This window comes from Helicoverpa armigera, chromosome 26 (genome assembly GCF_030705265.1).
Source record: "Helicoverpa armigera isolate CAAS_96S chromosome 26, ASM3070526v1, whole genome shotgun sequence".
Classification (NCBI taxonomy): Eukaryota; Metazoa; Arthropoda; class Insecta; order Lepidoptera; family Noctuidae; genus Helicoverpa; species Helicoverpa armigera.
Genome location: NC_087145.1, coordinates 2,708,679 through 2,734,628, shown reverse-complemented (window position 1 = coordinate 2,734,628; position 25,950 = coordinate 2,708,679). Strand labels below are relative to the sequence as shown.

The 25,950-nt window shown below is 38.1% G+C and overlaps 1 protein-coding gene across 7 annotated transcripts in view; it reads right to left on the bottom strand.

Annotated features, from left to right (window-relative positions):
* Positions 1-7,239: 7,239 nt before the first annotated feature.
* The window catches only part of LOC110373905 (zinc finger protein GLI4), a 111,307-nt gene continuing 92,596 nt past the window's right edge, over positions 7,240-25,950 (bottom strand). For 4 of the 7 annotated variants that reach the window (XM_064041824.1, XM_064041825.1, XM_049849446.2 and 1 more), the window contains 17 exons: positions 19,572-19,664; positions 18,446-18,679; positions 17,932-18,118; positions 16,417-16,560; positions 15,867-16,029; positions 15,392-15,586; positions 15,044-15,208; positions 14,723-14,840; positions 14,340-14,515; positions 13,999-14,118; positions 13,401-13,560; positions 12,814-12,931; positions 12,329-12,472; positions 11,837-11,927; positions 11,347-11,514; positions 10,892-11,032; positions 7,240-10,775 (listed from right to left, as the gene is read on the bottom strand). In XM_064041824.1, coding sequence (XP_063897894.1) covers positions 8,652-10,775; positions 10,892-11,032; positions 11,347-11,514; positions 11,837-11,927; positions 12,329-12,472; positions 12,814-12,931; positions 13,401-13,560; positions 13,999-14,118; positions 14,340-14,515; positions 14,723-14,840; positions 15,044-15,208; positions 15,392-15,586; positions 15,867-16,029; positions 16,417-16,560; positions 17,932-18,118; positions 18,446-18,679; positions 19,572-19,664 — 4,541 coding nt within the window. In that variant the 3' untranslated portion in view covers positions 7,240-8,651. The remainder of the gene's footprint in view (positions 10,776-10,891; positions 11,033-11,346; positions 11,515-11,836; positions 11,928-12,328; positions 12,473-12,813; positions 12,932-13,400; positions 13,561-13,998; positions 14,119-14,339; positions 14,516-14,722; positions 14,841-15,043; positions 15,209-15,391; positions 15,587-15,866; positions 16,030-16,416; positions 16,561-17,931; positions 18,119-18,445; positions 18,680-19,571; positions 19,665-25,950) is intronic. The other 3 variants (XM_064041828.1, XM_064041827.1, XM_064041829.1) reach the window with 3 other exon arrangements.

Here is a 25,950-nt window from a genome sequence, read left to right as displayed (position 1 = left end):
TAAAACTGTTACCACTAACCTGAAGTTGACCGTACCAAGCATTTAACTCAGTTCAATACTTTTACATAGACAGAGTTACTTTGGCATTTACATATTACTAGCCGTTTTCCCGAGGTTTCACACGCGTCCCGTAGGAACGTACCGGGATAAAATACAGCCCATATTACTCGGGGATAATGAAGCTTCCCAACAGGGAAAGAATTTTTCAATTTCATTCAGTACTTTCAGAGCCGTTTGTGGCTAACAAACAAGCAAAACAAACCTCTGTATTATATTAGCACCTATAGATAGGTACGGGTAAAGTTCGGGTTTTCTCTGGAAATCCTGAGAAGAAGAAAGAAATAACTTTTAAATAGAAAACGACCAACGCCGGCGGAAGCTAGTTCAGCAATAAATTATCCAAATCTCGAATTCAAAATGGTTGAAAAATATTTGTTTTTTCGCCTCAAACTTTTTGAATCTCATGCGTTGCGATTGCGCAAGATTTTATGAATTCTTTTTACGTAATCACCATTTTGTAATTTAGCAATGTGTGTACTATAATTTCATTTAGTTTAATACATATTATTACGTGCCAAGAGAGGTCGTTCAAACATTTAATTCTTGTATTTATCACTCTTTAGAAATTGGCCTCGCTTGTAGCTTTTAACGTTATGCGTAAAATCTAAATAGAATTATTTAATTCGGTATCAGTCCCGTCCCACGGTTTCACTCGTGCTGTGAGGATATTAATTCACGAACCGGGAAATGGGAACTCAAATTAATATTTTTCTTAAGCGTTTTTGTATCTTTCTCCCTTTAAAGTTCATAAAAATAAGTTCAGCCGTTTAAATACTATTTTATAGTTTCATACTTATGATAGTACTAGCTGTTTCCTTCGGTTGCACCCGCGCCCCGTGGAAAATATATTTTATACCGGGATATAAAATATAGCCTTTGTTATCCGAGGTTAGTGCCGCTTTCCAACAGTGGAAAAATTTATCAATCGGTTCAATAGTTTGAAGCCCTTATGGTAAAGATAAACAGACAAAAAATGATTCTTCTCTCTTATATCAGTATAGATGAATGTTCTTATATAAAGGATTGTTGCAAATGTTTTCGCGATTCGCGTCATCTAGTTTCCGTTTTGATCGGTTGATTGTCTCAATATTTATAAAAATGTCTATTTCTGATGTTTGTGCGAATATTCAGATTTTTCTTCGAATATTGTAATGTAGCTCATGAAGCGCAAAAGCTTTTAAAGCTAAAGAAACATCATCTCCCGAGCCTTTTCCCAACTATGTAAGGGTCGGCTTCTAGTCTAACTGGATGCAGCTGAGTACCAGTGTTGTACAAGGAGCGACTGCCTATCTGACCTCCTCGACCCAGTTACGCGGTCAACCCAATATCCCTTCTTAAGACTGGTTGTCAGGTTTACTGGCTTCTGACTATCCGTAACGACTAGCGAAGATGTTCAAATGACAGCCCGAATCTACTGAAGACCACTAAATGAATAGTTGCCAAAGACACCAAATAAAAATTACAGCGTATTTAAAAGTGAAAAATAAAGCGAACTTAAACTAAAAGCAAGTTTATATTAACAAAGTCGTAAATGATCATGAATTATACGGCCTTAAAAGATATTTTGTTAATAAGAAAACTCGATGAAAACGAGTACACGAGCAGTTAATCCAGACGCTGGAAAACATATATCATTGCCAATTGTAAACAGTTTCATAGACAAGTAGAACATCCCGTTTTAATATAATTTATTACTCTTACTTTAGACGAAGTTGCATTGGTACTTGTAAAGTACGTTTGTATGTATGTACTTTCTAAGTATATCTTAGACACCAATGACGGATGGCACGTTAAATTCTGGCTGTCATTGAACATGCTTGGCGGTCGTTACGGGTAGTCAGAAGCCAGTAAGTCTGACACTAGTCTAACCAAGGAGTATTGGGGTTGAGGAGGTCAGATAGGCAGTCGCTTCTTGTAAAGCACTGGTACTCAGCTGAATCCGGTTAGACTGGAAGCCGACCCCAACATAGTTGGGAAAAAAGGCTCGGACGATGATGACTTTAGTATGTACTTGGAACTTTGTGAGAATTTCAAAATAAATATATTATTCTTACCTACTGAATTTTCGTGACTTGTTTTGTCGCTCGGGAAACTGGGTTGAGGAGGTCAGGTAGACTGTCACTCCTTGTAAACCGACTCACTCAACTGGAAGCCGACCCCAGCATAGTTGAGAAAAACCTTAAGTGTACTTACGATACTTTTACGGAAACAACTTAAAGTCGGAAGGTGGAAGACAACCACAATGGCGCAATGGTCACCATGCCGGACTGCCGAATGTGAGGTCCCGGGTTCGATTCCCGGTTCGGTCAACATTTGTGTGATGAGCATATGCTTGTTGGCCGCGGTCTGGGTGTTACAATACATATGTATTTATATATATATAGTTATAGTATATCAGTTATGTTAGCACCCATAACACAAGTTAATTAATAACTTAGCATGGGGCTAACTGACCGTGTGTGAAAAAGTGTCCCGATATTATTATTTATTTATTATTCCAGCTATCAGTTTAAAGGGGACTAAAATCATGTAACGCAGTGTTATTTTAGAAAATTGCAATTTATTTCAGTTTTTCATTCACTCGTAGATTACACAATCTAATTTGTGACGTCAATATAAGGATTTCACATTGCCACAATATAAAAAAATGTATATTATGTGGGATGGTGTTTTTGTATATACTCGGTTTTTATTAACTCCCCTATGTATTGCCTCATGTACTCTATGAGCTCTATATGTATTTCCTTACCTATGTACAATTATTTTTCCTTATGTACAATTTCATCATCATCATCATCAGCCTATCGCAGTCCACTGCTGGACATAGGCCTCTCCAAGTGCACGCCACTGAGATCGATTTTCGGCTACTCGCATCCAGCTCCTGCCAGCCGTCTTGCGCAAGTCATCACTCCACCGTGCCTGAGGACGTCCTACACTACGCTTGCCGAGTCGTGGTCTCCACTCTAGAACTCGTTTACCCCAACGGTTATCGGTTCTTCGGCTAATATGGCCAGCCCACTGCCACTTCAGCTTGCTGATTCGGTGGGCTATGTCGATGACCTTGGTTCTCTGACGGATTACCTCATTTCTGATGCGATCCCTCAGAGAAATGCCAAGCATAGCCCTTTCCATAGCCCGCTGAGCGACTTTAAACTTGTGGACCAGCCGTACCGTCAGTGTCCACGTTTCGGCTCCGTAAGTCATGACAGGTAGGACGCACTGATTGAAGACTTTCGTCTTTAGGCACTGTGGGATCGACGATGTTAGGACTCGACGTAGCTTCCCAAATGCAGCCCAACCCAACTGAATTCTCCTATTCACCTCGTCCTCAAAGTTGTTTCTACCTAACTGCAATGTCTGCCCGAGGTATACATATTTCCGAACAACTTCGAGAACGGCGCCGTGTATCGCAATCGGTTCCGGTAGAACATGTTCATTGAACATGACCTTGGTTTTGTCCAAGTTCATCCGTAGGCCGATGCGTAGAGAAGATTCAGCCAGGTCGTTCAGCATTTGTTGTAGGTCCTGCAGCGTTTCTGCCATGATGACGATATCGTCAGCAAATCGCAAGTGAGAGATGTGTTCGCCATTGATGTTGATGCCACGTCCATTCCAATTCAGCGTCTTGAACATATCCTCCATTGCATTAGTGAACAGTTTCGGGAAATAACATCCCTTGTCTCACTCCTCGATGCAACGGTATGGGCCTAGTTTGCTGATTTTGTACTTGGACGGACATTGTAGCGGCTTCGTAGAGACATCTCATCACTTGGATGTATCGCCAATCTACTTGACAACGCTGCAGGGACTCCAGAACAGACCAGATTTCAACCGAGTCAAAGGCCTTCTCATAGTCCACAAATGCTAGACACAGGGGCTGATTATACTCTTCGGTCTTCTGTATAATCTGCCGCACTGTGTGGATGTGGTCTATGGTGCCGTATCCGCTCCGAAACCCAGCCTGCTCCGGTGGTTGGAATTCGTCGAGTCTTCGCGCAAGTCGGTTCGTGATCACTCTTGAGAACAGCTTATATACGTGGCTTAGGAGCGAAATGGGTCGATAGTTCTTCAACTGGGTTTTGTCTCCCTTTTTGAAGAACAGGACGACAACACTCCTACTCCACGCCTCTGGAGTTCTCACTTCAAACAGGACGGCATTAAAAAGCTTCTGGAGCTCCCCCAGTACGGGCTTTCCTCCTGCTTTTAATAGCTCTGTTGTAATGCCATCCTCGCCAGGGCTTTTCCATTTTGAGCTGTCTCAGAGCGATCTCGATTTCGCCACTGCTGACTTCTGGCAGGTCTTCGGTGAAATGGCGCGTTAATGTGGCTCTAGAATCCTCATTTCCGGGATCAGGTCGAGATGCATGCGATGCGTATAACCGGCCATAGAAATTTTCCACTTCCGAAAGGACTGCCGGCACCGAAGAAACGACTTCTCCACTTGTTGTGGTCAGCTTCGTCAAGTGGCTTCTTCCAAGAGATTGTACGAACACCTTTGACCCCGATTCAGCTCAATTGCTCTTTCAATGTCAAGAGTATTGGAGCACCGGAGGTCGCGTCGTACGTGCTTGTTGATCTCTTGGTTTAGAGCCCGCTTAGCTGACGAAGTGACAGGTGGGTTTTCACGTCGTCTCTTCATAAGCCCTAATGTCTCTTCCGAAAGCTTTGATTTCTTGCCCTTACGCTGCATGTTACAGAATCTCGAACCTTCCTCCTGAGGATCCGAACCACATTTTCGTGGTTCTGGTTAACGTCTGTTGTGGTTTCCACGGCGGCAAATCGGTTCTCCAAATTTGACTGGAGCGTTTCAGATCCTGTCATGGTTTGGAGCAGTGTTGGTCGGAGCCTGGCCTTCATCAGACGGAAACGTTCAGCCTTGAAGTTGATATTCAGAGAGCCTCGGACAAGTCGGTGATCGCTACCGGTATTAAACCTATTGATCACGGAGACGTCTCTGAATATGTGCTTCTTGTTCGTCATGATGAAGTCAATCTCATTTTTAGTCATAGTGTCGGGGCTTTGCCACGTCCACTTCCTTTGGGGCTGCTTTTTGAAAAAAGAGTTCATCAAAAAGAGCCCCTCACGTTCGAGGAAGTTGACGAGCATTTGCCCCCTATGATTCCTGCTTCCAAATCCATGGGATCCTACTGCCGATTCGCCGCAAATCTGTACTCCCACTTTAGCGTTAAAGTCCCCCATGACAACGGTGTAATGGGTCTTTGTAGTGAAGTGGAGGGCCCTTGATATATATTGTTTATGTATTATGTGGTTTATCAAATTTGATGTAACGCTGGAATTGTCAAGTGTGTGTTCACATACCTCTGACTTTCTGGAAAGGCGATGGAAAGGAGACATTGGCGATTCAGAACCGGATTCAGATCAGTAATTGAACTAAAAGAAGCATAGGGACCCACGTAAAAGAAACACATCGTCGATGTCAAACACCGCCGTTCCAGGAATTCAGCAGTTTGTGAACACTGGACAAAGCCCAGCATTATATCAGATTGGATCGTCATTAAAATGGCTTGAAGTGTACATCTCGAATACTTTCCACCTTATTATAAAACGTGGTTTTTAAATAGTACCAGCTTTTGTACCACCTTCCCGAACAAAATAAGTGGACTAAACCTATTACTAAAGCTGGTACTTCTTAAAACCAAGTTTTATAATAAGGTGGTTAGGGTTTGCCTGGACACATTCATCCAATCATAATAAAAATGAACGTGACTGTGAATTGTTATCCTAAGCAAAAGTACCAAATCAAAATAATTATATAAAGAAAAAAACAACCTAAAACATGATACAAAAACAATAGACATTTGCGAACACGACCGTCATTCTCAAAGTCTAGAATAGAAAAGCAAAAATAATCCGTTCTAGTTTAAATTCCTCGCTGTTACGTCACTAGCCGAGTGTTAAAATAGAACACATTTTATTTTGGAATACCGTTGCCAGCAGACGTATCAATAAAATGGGTTTATGTGAATGTATTGGCTAAATACATTTCGCTAGGTTTTTGGAATTATCTCCATGATTATATTTGGTTGTAGGTCGTTTAGAATTTCGAGTTTCAATGACATGTAGGTACCTAATATGACGCTATCGAACTCAAAATTGTATAACACTTTCATGTGCAAATAAATCCTTCGACTTTTACTGTAATAATTTCATAAGTACAAAAGATTTACAAAAGCGTGGATTATATGATCCAAAAATGCGATGAAATGTTATGTAGTTAAAATTCTTCATAACTACTATCACCTACTAAGAGTAAAGATGTACATAATCATCATGACACTTCAATGAAACGATCATGAACTATCACTAATCTGTTGTCATCTCATGGGATTATGAGAGTGTCCCCATTTGTGCACTACAATATAATGGCGTCCACGGCCGATTTCGGCCACGGCGGCTGTTCTCATTTAAGGAGATCAGCCAGCTGCGTAGGACATATTATAGTGCACGAGCATTTGCGCAGTCACAGGTGCACTCCCTATTCCTTCACTCTCATAACCCAACGGGACGGCAATCCGACACGACCGGAAAGAGATCAGGCGCAGGACCGACATTTACGTGCTCTACGATGCACGGGTGAATCAATCACCAACTTCCAGACTACGGGCTGCTTTGTGAAAGTTTAAGAAAACCCACAAAGCGATTTCGGCCCGACCCGGGAATCGAACCCGAGACCTCGAGCACAGTAGCCGCGCTTGCGACCACTAGACCAACGAGGCAGTCCAATATAATCTTTCTAGAACAATAGCCGTGGCTGACAATCGGTCTGGTGGTCTCTAGTTCATAAACTCTATATACATTTATACATATATATATGTCTGTACACATTTTGCAATAAATAAATAAATACTTTTACCTATATGTTAAGGGTCCGTTCAGACAGACCGGCTCAGAGAGGAGAGCAAATTTTTAACACGTTGAAAATAAAGTACTTAGTATTTGTGGGGTTTATTTTTGCATGTGCACTGCTTTTGACATCAAGAATGCTCGAAGGCGCTCGGTGTGAAATAATAAGAGGAGCCGGCCGGCTCCGATCGCTTACTTTTTCTCGGTCACGCAGACGTTTGGCTCCGATTGCATCTCACGCAGCCGATCGGAGCCGACTCCGGCCTATGTGAAAAGAAAAATATAACAGGCATATCATAAATAAAATCACCCCAATACTTTCATAATAAGAAAATTTTATTTAATAGTTTCATTAAAATATCGTCACAGATGTACAGTTTGTTCATGAACAAACATAAAAACAAATAATTTATTAGACATACACAGTTCTTCCTACATACATCTTGTGCGTTAAATAATCATTAACAAGTACCTATTAACTAGTAATCTCATTATAGTAGGAGACTCAATGTCATTAAAACAATGATTCATATTCATATTGCTTTAAGTAAATTAAAAATATAAACTAAATTACATTTAATTGTTACTTACTTAATTACATTAAAGATTCAACAACTATGTAAAAATTCTAGAAAAGGCGATTATTTTGTACAAAGTTTTTTTTATAATTATTTAATTCTACTTAATAATCTCATAGATCACTCGTTGTTTGGAGATCTTTAAGGCTTGGGTATGACTTGTCATTTAACGCAAAAAAGTCGCCGTTAACAAAAAAAACACGAAATGTGTGACTGTCTTTTTCACTGCTTATTTCTATCAAAAAACATTTAATGAAAGTTAACAGTTAATATGAACATTATTAACAGTTACTCTTAAAGCCAGAATGTACCCTAAAAATTAAAATTATAAACTATTGGGTCATACACCAAGCCGTACAAACTACAGATCTCAATGTATAATTAATTTTAAAGATTAATCATTATTAACAATAATAGTTCTAATTAATTCCTCATAAGGCACTTATTACCTTGTAAATGTATGTACAATGTAGCTTATGTACATTTGAAAGGCACTTATAATTAAAATTTACATAAACAAGTATATGTAAATGCATTGAAACATTAAATTATTGTTCTAGAATCTATTTGGAAGACTTTGTAAAACAGATTATGTACAATCTTGCAAAAACGTTGTCTTTTTAACAAATGTATTTTTAGATCTAGTGTACTTTTTATATAAAAATGTCTTATCGTTTTTAATCCCTAGACTTATCAACCATTTATCAAAAGTTACTTTTGAGGTATTTACGACTTTTAAAAAGATTAAAAAAATGCGTTATGTGATTAACAAAATAATAGTCAATAATAGTGTTATAGTAAATTACAGACTTCTTGTGTGTACTTTGATCAATAAGCCTATATTAAATCTACCAGAAAATCACTTCCTCCATACTTTGATACTGTAAAAAACTTGCCAAAAACGAATCAGACCTTAAAATTTATAATAACATTAGTCAGTCTCTGCATGAGAAAAGTTCATTTACAACCTTTAGTTTCTTGTGCACCATTTAACAGATCTTAAAACTACTTATTTTAATCAAAGTTAATATACACTAACTGCCATTAAAAAACTTAACTAAAATAGTGTTCATGTTTCGTAAAACGACTCCATATTGACTAAAGTTCAATCTCCTAAAATGTTCCCTGGACCTAAAAAATCTAATTGGACTATTGTATCATCTGGAGGTACTGATTCTCTTCATAAAACGAAGATAGCGAGGTCTGCAGGTCATTCACAACCATGTTGTCGCCTCCCTGCAGTGGGTGAGTACTACTCGACACCATCTCCGAACTCTTCCAGTTTTCACAACTCTCAACGTACTCCAATGTTCTTTGATATGTGTCTTGTCTCATAGTATTATTGCCATTAGGATTCTTCTTCCTTCCATTGGTAGCTTCGATCTGTGATTGCGAGATATCCCACACTTGAACTTCGCTCGTAGGATTATTCTGACTTCGCAAACTATTCATACTGCAGTCCGTTTGCTGTTCACCTTTCATTTGATTCTGGTTTATCGGCACCCTCGCCCCGTTTATTGGCTTCTGACTCCCAGTGGACATGTTTAGGGAATTCTGAACCGACTTCTGCATGTTGTGCTTGTTGAACTGGTTTCCTGGGTAGTCCCACTGATTGTACGGCCTCTGGTGGTTGTAATATTGGTTGTTGTTTAACATCGTTTGGTTGTACTGATGGTTGTTTTTGGGAGGAGGTGGGCCCATTACATTAGCAGCGTTCACAACCGAGTTGTATGGCGGTGGCTGAGGATACTGCATATTCTGGGTGTATTGAGGGTTCTGTATTGGCGGGCATTGGTTCTGCTGCTCGCAATAATTGTTCATCGTCCCTCGACTCATATTCCCACTGTTGTCTACACTCATCATTGACGATCTCGACATTTGTAGTGGATGCATCTGATTGCTTTGGTTCGGATAACTCACGGGTTGATAGTTCATCTGGTTGTTATAAACCATGTTCTGATTACCCATTTGATGCATGGGCATCTGGCTCTGGTTATATTGCTGCATCATTTGGTACTGCTGCATGTTTTGACTCCTCATCACGTTTTGATTCTGCACTGGGTAAGGCGGAGCTTGGTTATAACTCTGATTATGATACTGGTTCATGTTGTTTCTATTCGGCACTTTAGCATTACAATTTCTATTGTTAATGTAATTTGGATTTACTCCCATTTGAGGACCCTGGTTCATATTCATATTCATCATTTGATTTTGATTCTGCACCTGTGCATTCATTGACATGTTCGACATGTTTTGAACCATGGGACTAGTCATACCTGGTCCCATAGGACTTTGAAGGCCTGGATGCATCGGGCTTGGCATACCATGGCTATGTGGACTGGCGATGTTTTGACCCATTGGGCTAGCCATATTTACCATTGGACTAGCCATGTTTTGGGACATTGGACTTCCGATGTTGTTGTGTCTTGGACTCATCATCATCTGGTTAGGCATTTGAGGACTCATTAAGCTTTGCATGCTTTGTGGACTCATCGCGTTGTGTTGAGGAGACATGACGCTCATCACACTCTGAGGGCTCATAACATTGTAGACGCTGGGAGGACTCATCACACTGTGAGGCACGTTATGAGGACTCATCACACTCTGAGGACTCATAGCACTGTGAGGAAGACTCTGCGGACTGAGCATGCTATGCGGTAAATTCTGTGGACTTAAGACATTTTGACTCATGACTACAGTTTTAGGACTCATTGTGTTCTGTTTCTGAGGTAAAGGATTTGGTCGCATTCTGTTTGTCTGTTCCGTTTGATTCGCCGTCATTGTCTGCAACGACTGCAAAGGATTCGTCGACACGTTGCTTGACGGCGGTTTAGTGTACTCTTTCTCACATTTCTCTGTGACAACTTCTTGGATGACTTGTTCCTGTAGCGGAGTAGCTTTATCGTCCGGCGACTTGGAGTTGAGTAAAGAACCGCTGTTGCCCGACATACTAACGTCTAAAGATCTTAAATCGACTGGAATATCACTTATGTTGAGATCACTTCCTATGGCACCTAAGTTTTTAAGTAGAGAATCGTCACTGGTGGCTACGTCACTGATTTTGTCACTGGAATTGTTCGTGTCTTGGACGTCACTATTTGCATTGTCTTTGGTAGAACTTTCCTTGTCTTTAGAGGTTTCCGGCTCAGGTTGGTTGGTGGAGTCAGTCTTAGCTGGTTTTACCGATTCCGTTGCCAATATTGATTGGTTAAGATATTGCATCATTTCATCTGGTATTACCAGCTTGTTCTCCACCATTTCTCCTTCGGCAACCTGGAATGGAGAAAATATTTTATTAACAAATTTAAAAGTTCTAGAACATTGAGGATGGTCTTGATGCTCAATATATCAATTCTGATGTATTGAGCAATGAACTAGTGGATCCTTACCTGTTCCAGATTGACCTCCTGGTTGGGGTGGTGGACCTGTGCGGTGGTGATGACCACGGTGTTGGTGGAGTTGGAGCGAGACTCCTTGTACGTCACCGTCTCCTGGTCATCTTCTGTCTTGAACGGGAATGGAGCATCGCCCTAGAAAAAGAGGAAACAAATAAGTATATTGTTATGTGTGTTGTATTGATTAAATTAAATCTGCTAAGCTCATCTGTGAAACAACATATTTGACATTTGTAAATGGTGTGAACTGACACATTATTATTAACATTTCATGTTTATTTTATCCTCATCACCGATTACCGAACAGCGCCCAAGGATACTGGACTCTTAAATACAAAACCAAACAATAAAGCCAAACAATAGAATAGCTCACTGTTGAATAAATTGTCAGATTACAATGGGACAGTTTACATTAGAGAAAAAAACTATAAACTCAAGATATAACTTACCACATCATCAGTCCCACAAGGGTACTGCTGGTACTGAGCCTGATCGCTCAAGTTGGACTGCTCGGAGAGTCTCCTCGCCTCTTCCTTCACCTGAACGTTGGGGTCCAGCTCCAGCGCCAACTCCTCAGCCCTGACTTCTGAACAGGTCACTCCTCGGAGGAGTACAGCCTGGAAATTGAGGAACATGGGTTGAGTTAATTCGTTATTTACCAAATATAATCTAATTCGGTATGAGCCAAAGAAAGGATAAGGCTAATTCTTGACCAGGTGCGGGAAGAATTTTCCTTAAAGCCGCAAAAAACTGCTTGAACAGCTGGTAACAATATATATTTGGATGTTCTTCCAGGTTACAGGACTGAATGGAAATACCATAATTATTGAGGAGGAAACTATATAAGTTCCTTTTTCGGGATACGGCAGGAAACCTTATGGGTAAGCCTCGTATCTTAGTAATCCATAATAGTACTAGTAAAGTAGAGAGTCACTATACCTGATTGCCCTGTGAGGTTCTGACGGCTTGCACAGCGGCGAGCGCTGACGACGGCGCCGGCGCGTAACCCACACACGATACTTGACTAGATCTGAAACACAAAGGACAGTGTGAGTTGTAATTTTTTGGGACAGGTGTGCCATAGTTGGGTAAGAGAGAGAGAGAAAGAAGAAAGAAAGAAAGAAGAAAGAAAAACCATTTATTTACGCAAACGACGCAAAAGCAACAAAACAAAACAAATAAAACTAACGACAAAACAAACATACTATTCTGATCAAATACTATTCTGTCTTCTGACTATATTACAAAAAGAGAGTTTTATCTAGCTTAAAATATTAGGAGATAAGAGAATATTAATCAATTATCCCTTATAAAACTTGTCAAATGTCTGACCTGACTGGTTCTCCCTACTTTTATATCCCTAAATAGAAGAAGAAAAAAAGATTTTCATCATTTGCCCCATAAATAAAGAATGAATATCTATAGTCTTACCTTCTACTACTGTCAGGCGAGAGCTGATCATACACGGTGGTATGCTGCGAGACTATCCGCTGCGGCGCGGCGATGCCCGTGGTAGTCGCTACGGCACCAGACACCACTGATGCTTGACTACTCTTGCGGGATATGTCTGATGATCTGAAGGATAAGAAGAATAAGATATGTATTATAATTATATTAATTATAATATTTATTACATGTAAAAATCAATGTAAAAACCAAATTCGATAAGTGAAAAAATAACGAATTGTGTTGACCATCCCAAACCGATCTTTTTGGCAGTCCCAAACCGATTTCACATACCAGAGCCAAGCAAACGAGCAAAGGAACCAACTAAAGATCTAATAAAAGATCTAATAGAAGCAATTGATGATCCCCACAGTTCTGAGGATTATAAATCTTGCAATATGTTCTTGATCCAAGAATTCTTTACTTCAACTGGTTTTGGTAAACCTGCTTTCATAAATGAAATAACTTACCTTGCACTATACAGACTGCTGCCTGATGAGATGCCGGAATCCCGCCTGGTGTTAGGAACTCCTGTCTTCAGCTCCACTGCTACGCTGGTGCTGCCAAGCTCTGTTCTTCCTTGGACTCCTGGTGACGGACATTCGAATCTTTAGATATTACGTACATAAATCCATAGAAGAGTAGCCAGCATAAAACTAATTTCAATGTAAGATAGCCCATTATATTATCAAAGGCTATGGAACTAAGCAACTATACTTGTTTTGTAAATATGTTGTTGGTTTGCCTGAATAAATGAATAAGGCTATATACTACTTTTAATCTGGCTTCTTAACGTAGTTCCCACAGGATGCGGGTTAAGCTCCTGGAGAAAGCTAGATTATTGTAAGTTCTATTAAGTTACTTATAGTAAAACAAACACAATGTGCCTTTGTATGAATACCAAAACCAAACGAAAAGACCAAACTTAAATGGCTATTCAAAAAGGGTCCCTCAATCGCGTCAATTTCATTTCAAAAATTTTGTCAAGAAACATTTCAAAAATAGTAAGAGTATCAGAAATAATGGTTTCATACACAAAAGCCTTGTATATACTAACCAGGACCGATATCAGGGTGTGGAGGCGGCATGAGCCTCGCGACGGCCATCTTGTTTCCGAAGCGCGGCGCGTGGTGGTGCGCGCGCGGCTCTCCGATGGCCACCATGGCGCGAAGCATCAGGGGTAGTTGTCCTACTTCTCCTACTACTTCTTGTTCAACCTGGGGAAAGAGGGAATTGCTTTTTAATGGGAACAAAGTGATGATGTTCAAATATTAGACAGAATGTTCTGCTATGTCAAACTGCACAAGATAGTAGTATGCGCTTGGATGACATGGAGATTCCTGCCATTTCCCCTCCATAGGAAGCTAATTTGGAATTAACCACTGAAACTTATATATATTTTTGAGATACATAAGCTTAAAGGCAATAATGAAATTATTTGACTTTGACGCTCTGTATTTATGATGAAGTACCTAATAATATTAATGAGCTGAGCTCTTTTTAAACGTTGATTTGATATCAATTTTTAAGTTGAGTATTTGTATCTGTGATAACTCATCCTCATAATGAGATCATCCATGTACATCGTGCAGGGTTTCACAGTAGAACCGTCGATTCCGAGATTCAAAGATTATGAATTGGTTGTCAGAACTTACCTCTCCATCTAATCTGAAGTAAGGCGCTCCATTTTCATCACCAAATCCTCCAAGAGCTGATCCTCCGAAGTCCAGCTCTCCACCACACTGCGCTGATAGCTGATGAATGAAACAAGACAACTATTTAATAATAATCAAATCCTTTTCAGGGATTAATTGGGTCTAGGATTTACGATAGATATCCCAATCCTTAAAAAAGTCTAATAAAAAAAATGTAAGTCAGAAGGGCCTGTGCCTTTTCAAAACCAACAAACTTTTTTGCAAAACATAGGTAACTCTTTTAAGCAGTCGGGTAAAAATTCAGGAAACTGTTTGGAAGTCAATAAAGATTTGCCAATTACCTGATGAGCAGGAGTATGCAATCCATGCGGAATAGGTGACGCTGGACTCTCGCTCTTGACAGAAGCTGATGACGTATGTCCTCGGATACCAACAGGCACTCCACCTTCTTCGGAACGAGGGGAGGAACCAGCTCCACCACCACCTGATTCTGCTGAATCGTCGCCGCGGCTGCAACCTGGAGTGAAGATAGATGGTAATGAAAAATGATGAAAGAGTAAAGTAGAAGACTGTTACCTATTGGGACTGGTCTCTTTGATTTTGGAATGAGCACCATATAGCTAGATTTGGTGTTTTGAAAGCTGGAAAATCTGTGGCATAGTCCTAAAAAAATCTGGGACTTACAAAGATAGTATTATAGATAGAAAACAACGTAGGTATTTACCTTTATGTTTCTTACTGGCGTAAAATTCAGCTCCATGCACTGTCTTCACATGTTTCCGTAACGATGAGGGGTCCGTGTACCTCTTGGTGCAACCTGGCGCTTTGCAGACGTATGGTTTCTGAAAACACATATGAAGGTTAATACCCTGATCATTCTCACATGGTATCGTTATAATGATAATAATGCAATTACGTAGCTCAACTTATCGAAAGTAACTGAATGCAAGGCCAAATTACCAACTTTAGAAATGCAAAGTTGAAGGACCAGACTTTATTTAGGGCTTGCCCCTATTAACCTATTCATAGCGAAGATGGTACTTACCTCATTGCTATGCGTTCGGTTCTGATGTTTAGCTCTGTCACTGGCATTTGAAAATGCCTTCGCACATCCAGGGTACTCGCAGGTGTATGGTTTCTCTCCCGTGTGACTTCGAAGATGTGTCTTCAGGTTCTCTAGACGAGAGTAAGCTTTGCAGCAGCCTTCGAACTGTGGAGAAATATAAGAATTACAGTTAAAACGAATATTTGACAAGGTTTATAAAATAAGGGAATGACACAAAACTGGTCCTTTCATAGGCGGTTTGAAGGACCAACACTCCACCAGTAGGTAGTATGGACCTGGTTTCTAAAAATTTCTAGTTTCAAAAAATAATACTAATACTCTACTCACCGTACACTTATGAGGTTTCTCTCCCGTATGTCTTCGCATATGCACAACCAGCATGTACTGAGCTTTGAAAGGCTTTTCATCCCTGGAGCAGCCCACCCATCGGCATACAAACGCCTTTTTACTGGCGTGTATGTGGTCTGTGTTGATATGTTTCACTAGGTCATCCTGAGTTGGGAACTCTAGTTTGCAATCCACCTGGAAATAATGGCAATGGATTAGATTTTAGATGACACGTAAAATCAAAAATGTTTGTGCTCGATACCAGCGAAAATTACGACATCTCCGAAACTGATGCTTTCAATTTCAATTAGCGGTACTTTTTGAGATTTATGGAGACAAGTGAAATCTTGAAGACGAAGTAGAGCAGGACACATTACATAGGTACTGGGACTGGCCAGTTTTCCGTTTGAGGCAATTGAGTCAGCTTCCTCGATTTATAATAATCTAAACTGAATTAAACCATGTTGATACGTACCCAATGGCAGTTGGTTTCAATAAAATCTCCTGGCTCGTCCTTGGAATCCAGTCCATCATGGACCGTGCTCTCAGCGGCTGCTGATAAGGGCTTGTTGCTGAGATGGTTGTCTCTATGACCCATCAGGATCTGAGGGGATTTGCGCTGCGTCATTCCTGATGCACTGTTGACAGAAAATTTAACATCATGAATAAGACCATAGTCTTCTTGTTCTAGAAGGACTTTCTAGAACCTCTTGATTTTAACTATTATAGGTTCGTTTTGTAACGGATGACTAATGTACAAGATACCAAATTAAGTTAGTCATTCTTGTAATTATTGATACATGGTAGGTACTTAGTGAACGTTAATGTTAAGCAGAGTAAAATTACCGATTTCACGCAATCATGACGAATTGTGCAATCTGTTAGTACTTATAGTTTAATTGTAAATTTAACAGAACAAGAAGAAAATTGGCACTACTGTTTGTTGGGGGAGGCTTACGTTCAGCAATAGACGGCAATTGACTGATATGATGATGATGAAAAAAAATTGGTTTTTCGATCCTAACCTGTCAGCCTCCATGACACTAGTGACCTCAGGCTGCTGCGGAGACTGCTGCAGATGCTGAGGTGGTGTTCCATCCAAGGTCAACCCTGGTCTCACGTCTACTGGAGCACCCATCAGGAGTTGCGTCGGTGATGATATGTGCGATCTGAAGGTAAACGTAATCTTTATACTACTATCAAAGACGCATTGAGATTTTTCCTTGACGTGCATTAAATATTTGGAAATCAGATGATTCATATTTTTTGGTAGAAAAAGATGCAATAGATGAAACTGATGTAAGAAAAAACCATTACATACTTTACATACTTTGATTTATGTACATTGCGCATTTAAAATTCTTAGATTACGAATTATAATTAACTCGTGTCCAAAATAGGTATCGAAAGATTGTAGTAACAAATAAAAACAGGTAGAATTTACCTGTTTAATATTTATTTATGTATGACTAATTTCACAACTTGTTTATTGTGTTTTAGTATTCATAAGTTGTTGTAACTGTCTAAAAAATATTTGCTGTGTGAATTTAAATAGAACTGTCAGATAATGAAAATGGAAATTGGTAAAAAAATTATATGTTAATTATTTTACTCTAAGAATAGTCAAAATACTAAACTCAAAACTTGAACTACAGATAATATCGCCAGTAGATAATTAAAACAACTTTATTACAATACAATCTAAACAACCAAAGTAGCTGTAGTTAGTCATAATGTTCAGATAACAACTAGGCACATGAACTATACCACAGTCGGTACCTTTAATCATTAATCAACCAAATCGGGGTTCGATAAATTCCAATACATTGACATCACGAAGCAATTTTCTAGCTTACTCATATATTCAAGAAATTCTTAGCATAGCAAAAATATTTTTCAAAGCTGAGGTCCAGAAAATGGTTTAACCAGTAGAGATAAGATCATAGGCATACCGGTATCTCAAATTCTGACGACATAAAAGGTCAAAGTGATCATCGATGCGAATAATCGCTACTGGCATAGGAGTATCGATAGTAATATAGATTTGAAAGTGTTTGTTAGTTTGTCCTTGTTTTGTGAAGTAATGGAGCAAAAAATTGGCACGCGTTTTTGCTAATATGTTGCCTATTTAAGTGCCAAGTAACTATACATGGTCTTCACCGAACCAACTGCTGTAGGTCTTCACCGAACTTTTATATTTTATTCTCATATTTTTTTTTGTGATTCTACATGATCTGAAACTGTAATACCATATATTTTTAAAAAGAGTAACCATTTTTCTTGAGTTTCTTGCTCGTTCTTCTCCATAGGATGCTACTTTTGGAATGGGCAACTAGAATCAAAATTATTTATTTTTTGACGTTCATAGGGGCATGTAAAGGCCTGAATGAAATAAATTATTTGACTGATTTGAATTTTATGATGACAAATGAATTAAGTTAACATTAGGTACTCAAAACACCTATCACCACCTCACCTACCACAATCTTACCTAATCTGACCCAGCTACAATTCATAACCAATCCTTCACCATCTCTTACCTATGTATCCCCGCTACGAGATGAGCATGAGCCGCATGATGGGCCGCGGCTGCCGCTGCTTGCTGGTGGGCCGGGTCCATCAAGACCCCTCCCGCTAGCACCCCACTGCCCCCCACCACGCCCCCTCGAGCCAACAACTGCTGCGCAAGAGACGCGTGCGAAAGCGAGAGGGCGGGGGATATTGCTCCTGAAAATATATGAAAGGGGAAATGAAAACTTGTGAACAATCCATATGTACTATATACCACATGAAAGTACTACTATATACCATATGAAAAATCTCAATTTCTTGGAGTGGGATCGCTTTTAAGTGATCACTGCGTGAGTAGGTAATTCAATTTTATTTAAGTTCTAAGGATAAATAAAAAATTCCCAAAAATATTTCTAAGTAATTCAGTTTAACGATCAAAAAAGTTTAACCAATTTTCGGAACCAAAAACTTACAGTTGCAATTTTTTTAATAGGAAACATAACCCTTAAAATCGAAGATAAAAGCTACAAACAAAATAAGTACCAAAACAGTGCCAATGATCTTCAAACTCACCGGCACTAAGGTGTCCATAGCTCCCAGTAGAAGCTGCTGACGGTGCTCTCACAGCCAGGCTTGCTGGAGACGCCCTGATCACAGCTGCCAGGTCCAATGACTCGGCAGAATATGGACTCCAGGAGACAGCCCTTTTTCTGTTCACTGAGGCACCTATGGCACCTCCGGAGAGCCTTAATCTTGTTGGTGAGGCTATTCTTGAACCTGGAGATGAGAAATAATGTGGTGATTTTTGTTCTGTGGCTTTTAAAGTAGGTCAAGTACTACTGATTTATTTGAACTATAATAATCTATTTTAAGAAGACAAGCCAATCTATACTAGCTTCTGCTTGAAGTTTCAATCCCTTCCTGAGGGTATCTACTACATCCCGGTACTACTCAAAAACCCTATATGTTATAGTGATGTGTAAGCTACATGACTGGCAAGTTTCATCAAAACCCATCCAGTAAATTTGGCGTAAAAGAAGAGGGCCTATAGAGGTACATACAAACTTGCGCGTTTATAATATTAATAGTATGGATTACTTGATTACCGTTTAGTGGCTGCATAGTGTTTAGCAAAAGCTTTTTATAAGTCAATTAACTAAGAGAGGAAATTGGCTCGTAAGATTTAAAGTTAAAATAGATGATTGATATACTAAATTATAAGTGTTCCACTATTATTAAGTTGGCTAAATTACTTCCGGATTATTAAAAAGTGTAGGTAGGCTAATGGCGACGCGGTTGTATATTCTAATTTTCATGCGAAAGCAATTTAATTTCTGTAAACATTCTAGATTAATATGCTATCTTACAATATAATCATCTTTGCATGACAAGTAGAAAATATTCTGCGGCCTAGTTGATTGTTTCAAAATGATTATCAAATTATAACTTACTTTATATGCAACAACTTATTGTAATTCAACCCCAAATTGGCAACATTCAACACATTTAGTCCACCAAATAGGTGAAATCTTAAAAAAAAACGGCCCTTTAAGATCCATCTGATATTATAGGATCAAGTTTTCTTAACCCTTTAGAACTTAGAAATAACACTGGAGAAGAATAGAAGATGAATAAGTGATAATCTGGTGAATAAAGAACACTTTCTTACCTTCTAAACTAAGTTGGAAGTCCTGGCTAGCGAGCGTACTACCCGCATGCAGTTCTGGGTGCAAACTCCTAGCTGCACTTAAGTACTCTAAACCTGAAACAATACAAACAATAGCTTTAAAACAAAAGTTATACTAGAACAATTGGTGACCTGTTTTAATGGGAAATCTTCAAGCATCATCCCGCTGTGGGTTAGCAGCGTGAGGGACTGTCATACTCTTACTGACTAAAACCCTCTATGTTCCTTCTCAAGCCCTTTATGTACCAGGGCCGCAGTAACTCTTTTAAACAATCCCACAGCACAATTTGTGACCTATATTTTCGAAAAACAATGACCTCTTTAAGAGGACTAATTCCTAAAACAGATCATGGAACACATGTGTGCTAGATTTTATTTAAAACCGTTAAGCCCATAAAATAAACTTTCACATTTATAATAATTAAGTGTGTGGGATGAGTCAAGACACACAAAATTGATTAAGACATTTCATATCTTAAAAACCATTTAAAATCTAAATGGCATTCATCTATTGACCATACCCGTCTCAAAAGACCAAAACTTAAGACGTTAAATAGAATTTAATTTAAAAAAAGAACGTTAAAAACGCAAAGCTATCTAATTTCAATAAACATAAAATATAACGTCTTCATAGATCGTTTTAAAGGCCACAAATTAGCCTGGCCTTAGTCACCTTGTCCGTAATAAGCAAGATTGAGTTGTCACCGTGTGGACACCATTTTGAATATAAAGTGATTAATGTACTACCGGATGTGTTTTACGAGCTATTTCGCGGGAACAGATTTCATACAGACTAAATTGGGAATGTCCTAATATGTCGCTGTTAATTGGGCACCCTACATAATGTGGAAGGTTGGACATGGAGCTACAGCTTTATTTGCATAGACAAGCATTCAATGTAAAACGCGGGTGATATACTACTTTTTGTGAAGGAATTCTGTACCTTACGCAGGTACGTACTGCAGGATTTTACGAACCACATTGCCGTACTTGAATTGAATAAAAAATAGGACGTTACTGTATAAAATTAAAACATAACATAAATTAAAAAGTGATGATGCTTTTAAATCATTACTTTTCATAATGAAAATAGGGTGACATCATTGTATGCTTGTTAAAATTAAGGATGGTTTAAAAGATTAAGTGTTGCACTCATAAAAATATTAGTCATCCTTATTAAAATCTATCCTTCATCGAGGAGGCGGCACTTAAGTAACAAATTTCCATAATAATCACATCTCGAACGTACGAAAACAAACACGCGGCGGGTTCTGAACAAAAAAAGCACAAACGATTTGATTTGTTGATCACGCTTTGCCGGCTCCGAGGCGGGCGTTTTACCCAAAAATAATAGGTTGATGCGAAAGGCGTCAGCGGCCAACAATTTTGCGGACACACGAACGACCCAACAAGAAAATAATACCCAAATCCCACGAATATAACGTATGTGGTCTCCTTTTGACGCGCCGCTCGACTTCCCAAATTTTTATGTCTTCATCGTATGAGAACCGGCGGAAAACGACATTCGTGTCCTTTACAACGAAAGAAAAAGAAATATCATCGATCGAATTTGAGGCCAATCGACTGAGCCACGAATTCCATTACCCGGCTATGGTCACCCTAACGACATTGTGGCAACCGCGCGCAAAAACTTCATTCGAAAACTGTCTTTATGTTTTTTTGGATACAGTCGAATATCGAATGATCGCGGTATCGAGCGAACTCTTTTTTGTATCAAAATCGAGAGGTCGATCCGAGTCCATTTGATATTGATGTATTAATTTTTATCCGAGTCGATTGGGCGTAAAATTAGTATTTCGATGTTCGGTATCTAGTGGTTTCGTGGTCACGTTTAGCGTTAATATATGAATGTCAATGGCTTTGTTGGGCGGCGTCTTTGGCCGCGCGCGCACTGACTTTGTAACAGCGTATACTAATGAGACTCGCTGTAAATTATGAGTTTGGTTGTTATTCGAATGTGCGGCGAGATGAAGGCGTTACGACGTGAATTTGTAATGTCGGCGTAGGTATTTTTTACGGGCGCACCATTTTGAATATTCACGGGTCAATAAAATATAAAGGAAATAATATTTCTGTTTAATTATAGGTTTTGTGTCTGATTGGAGAGATAGTGTGTTTAAGCATGGGAAGTTTGCTTAAACACTTTTGTTCGACAAAAACAAATTCCCTAGACATATTAATTACAGTAACAAAAAACCATCAAACAAATTCGTTTGACACCCAATTTCCTTTTCTAGGCGTTAAAATTGTGGAAGAAAAAACTACTCTCATTAAATCATCAATGTCATAAAACGATTAGTACGATCATTAGTTAGGACGTTGCAAAAAACACCCAGCGTTCACTAACGATGTTTTTATGCTGTATCAAAGGTGGTGCAACAGTGTGATCTCAGGTAGTCGGTGCAAAGACTTGATACCACTTCAGAGAATTTGAAAAAAAACTACTATAAAGATATACCCGTCATTTAAGTTTTGATGAAGTTCTCGTTGATTGAAAGATCTTAAATTGGTGGAAAAAAATGAATGCATTAAGTGGATGTTAAGAGTATAGTCCAATCTATATGATTAGGCGAGTGCATTGATAGGCTTTGGTGCAACGATGCATGTTTATCTTAGAGCTATGAATAATGAGGTTTTATAATAATAGCTGCTGATATTATATTATAATATAACAGGTCGCCCAGAGTGATTTGTGTGTGTGGGTTTCTTTTTTAATTAATAATTCTATATTGTCTTTGATCTGGTTAAGGGAACAGAAAGATGAGAGGATTAAAAATAGTATTAAAGACTTTTGAGTATTGAATACTTACAAGCATTTGAATTTAATAACGGTTACGTTTACGTAAAAAAATGAGATCAAGCTTTTTCAGCCCCAAAAAAAGTAGTACCTACAATATTTCCCAACATATTTTCACCTCACAGCAAGTTTCAAACACCGTGCAAACGACCACAAAAACGTCTTAATAAAGTTAAAATAAAATAAAACTCTGTAATGTGACGCATACATCGCTTTAACAACTCGAAATTATATTCTTAACAGCATAATTACAGGTTTGAAGGACTAGCCACTCTATCTCTTTCACTCTTATATAAACATCCCATCTTCGTCCCTTTTTAATGGTCCATTTTGGATGCTGTTACTCAAGATGATCGCTGATGATTTATTCATAAACGTTCCTCGTTTATTTTCTTATTTTTTTTATAATATATTTTTCTTGGAAGTGGTTTAGAACTGTGATTTGAACCACTACTGGGTTTGAGTCGATTTTAAATTGTTGTTTTAATTGTTTAATTGTTGTTTTAATTGTGTTTTAATTGTTGTTTTAATTGTTGTTTTAAATTGTTGTTAGTTAAGTGTCTTTCGTTTTTATTTTTAACTTGGCCGTTTAAAATGATGATTTTTTAATTGAACTATATTTTTTAAATTTAAATGACTTTTCCTAACCAATACCAGTATTTTACAACTGTTACTCAGCTGCATTCGGTTAGACTTGTAGCCGACTCCAACATAGTCGAGAAAAGGATAGGCAGATGAATAGCGTCAAATAAACTGAAAGCACACACATGAACCTCCAAAATAAATTACTGCCAGCAGTCAGACAGTAACATTAAAAATTACTTACATATTGCCCCAATCGAACTAATCCCGAGGCTGCAATCAATATTAATTTAATAAACTACAATCAGAAATAATTTAACCACAATACGTGTCAAAGTATTGATTAATTAACTAATAAACCTGTCTAAGATAATATTAATAGTCAAATCTTCTAATTCTGTGTCACCACGCTTTAAGAGTACCCGGACACTGGAGACTAAATAGTCGGCCGACAGTTGACCCAATGGTTGGCAATTTTTTTTCTTAAAAATCTTGATTCCAATCAAAGTTCTCAGTCGTTCTGATACCGGCTAAATAACCGATCTTTGTAATGTGTACCTACTACTATTCATCTACATACTGATTTATGATTATTTTGCATAACTGCTTGTTCGTATATGGTTTAAAAAAATTGTATTTGGTTTTTATGTCACTTTTTGATTTTTATATTAGGTATGTTATTGTCAACTAAATGGTCTACGCATGATGTGGATTCCTAATTTTTTCCTAAGTGAGGAAATACATTGCATGGTTGTGTTTTTTTTTCATGTATGAAGTTGTGTATTTATTGTTGGAATTACTAATAACATAAATAAATAAATGAGCCCAAACAAGCTATCGGCCGACTAAAAGTTTGCCGTGTGTCTCTTACGTGTAGGAAACATAAATCACACTGCAGTATTTCAAAATCCATTCGGTTGAGTTCTAAGAAAGTTAATTAACACGTTAACACATGTTTTTGTTAGTAAACGCGAATTTTTCACCATGTGGTGACAAGGTTTGTGAAATTGGAGATTGTCACACACATGTTTTTGAGTTTAGGAAGTTCCTTTTGTTTGCAAAATTTTGCGGTTCTTAAGACAATATGTGTTTTTTTTTTATTTGTGTCATTAAAGTCAGGAATAAGTATCCCATGAAAACTATTTCTCTTATCCGGACGAATGATAGCCTATATTAAACAGAATTCTTCAAAATGCAAAGAGCCTTTACAAAAAAAAAAACAACATTTCTTTCCTCTTTATAATATTATTAGAGATTTATTATTCAATTTTACTTGGATACATTCTAATTAAAAACATTATCGCATGATAATTTATTTAAAACTAGGCTATTCCAATATATGTCTAAAATTGGATCATAAAGAGCCAAAGTACATATCTACACACAGCTTTCACTAAAAGGTTAAAAGGACCAAAAAATACTAAAGCTGAGATCAAATATTGTATGCAAATCCTTTTCTCTCATTAAGAAATGCGAATAAATCCCACCGTGACATGTTGCATACTTATTTATGAACCCGAGTCAGTACCCAAAATGTGATTTATTATAACAACCGAATGAAAACGGGATATAGTTATAGCCTTTATTTAAACAAATTTTATTTACGGCTCAATTCTAAATTTCGGCGTATTTGATTGAAAAAGTTTTTTTTGTGCTTCATTTGTTCGTTTTTATGCACAGTTTATTTGGATTTAAACATGCTAATTTATGATGTGGTATAAGACAGCTTATTTACAATAAAAAATACACGATGGAGATATCACAATATTAACAGAATTAAATTACAATTAATCTTAACTAATTGTTTTGCTAAATAATAAACTTTAAATAAAAAAATAAAATAAAAATAAATGGCCTTGTATTTCTCGCATAGATAGAATTTGTTACATTTTACTTTTATGAATAATAAACTTTAAGTCAATTTAATCCAATTTCAAGTATTCTAAGAAAATAAATCTTCCAGTCTGTTACTTACAATTGAAATCTAAAAACAAAATAATTACACAGTTCTATTTCTGTGAACCACTAATTAAAGTGTGCGCCCTTAGAAGTAATTAAGTAAGAAACAAAACCGGAAATGCAAGCATATGTGCACAGCTTGACGGTTTCAAATTACTTATATTTCTTCTCTTTCTTACTAGTATAAATTACCAATATAAGTTGAACCGTCATATCTAACGTTTAGAGAAGCAACAAGTGTCTACTTAAATTGGTTGTGAACGACTATAATTTCGTGTCAATATTGTGACGCCCAATTATGGTTGGAAGTTAATTAGTGTCATTGTTAAGTTGGAACTCAATTATCTGACTGTTAAGTGAAAAAAATGTGTTCTTGTGAGATCATTACTGTGGTAAGAGACGTGATAATTGGTGTACAAGTTTCGGAGGAAAACTTAAAAGGAGAACATTCATTTCGTACCCAAAACTGAAAGTGCCGGCCAGAAAAAAAAAATTGTAGATTCTTGTAGAGAATAATGCCCTGAAGATTTTTTACTATTACAAGAATTGTCTACAATTAACCCCCAGGCTGCTATTTGACTTTGAAAATACCAAAAAATCCCACAATGTTTGGAGTATTACATTACGGCCCCGAACTGGAGAAGCCGGCCGTTGCCTTCAAACGACTCCTATTTGACCTTGGAAGTCATCAAATGACCCCCCTCTCGCCATGACAAAGTCAGACTCTTACTGACTAAAACCCATCATGGGGAAACCAGGGCAGCGATAATCCTTTCGAAGAATCCCGCAGCCCCAATAGGCCTTGTACCCGCAAAAATATCGTACTATCCTTGTCAAGGATGCCCTGAAGATTTTTTATATTGTAAGGAACGTCTTCGGTTAACCCTCAGACTGCTATTTGAGTTTATCGTGAATAAAAATCTATACTTGAATGTTGCGGCAAATAACGTCCACAGTATTTTTTAACAAATCGAACGTCTAGTAACTCTTTCGAATAATCCC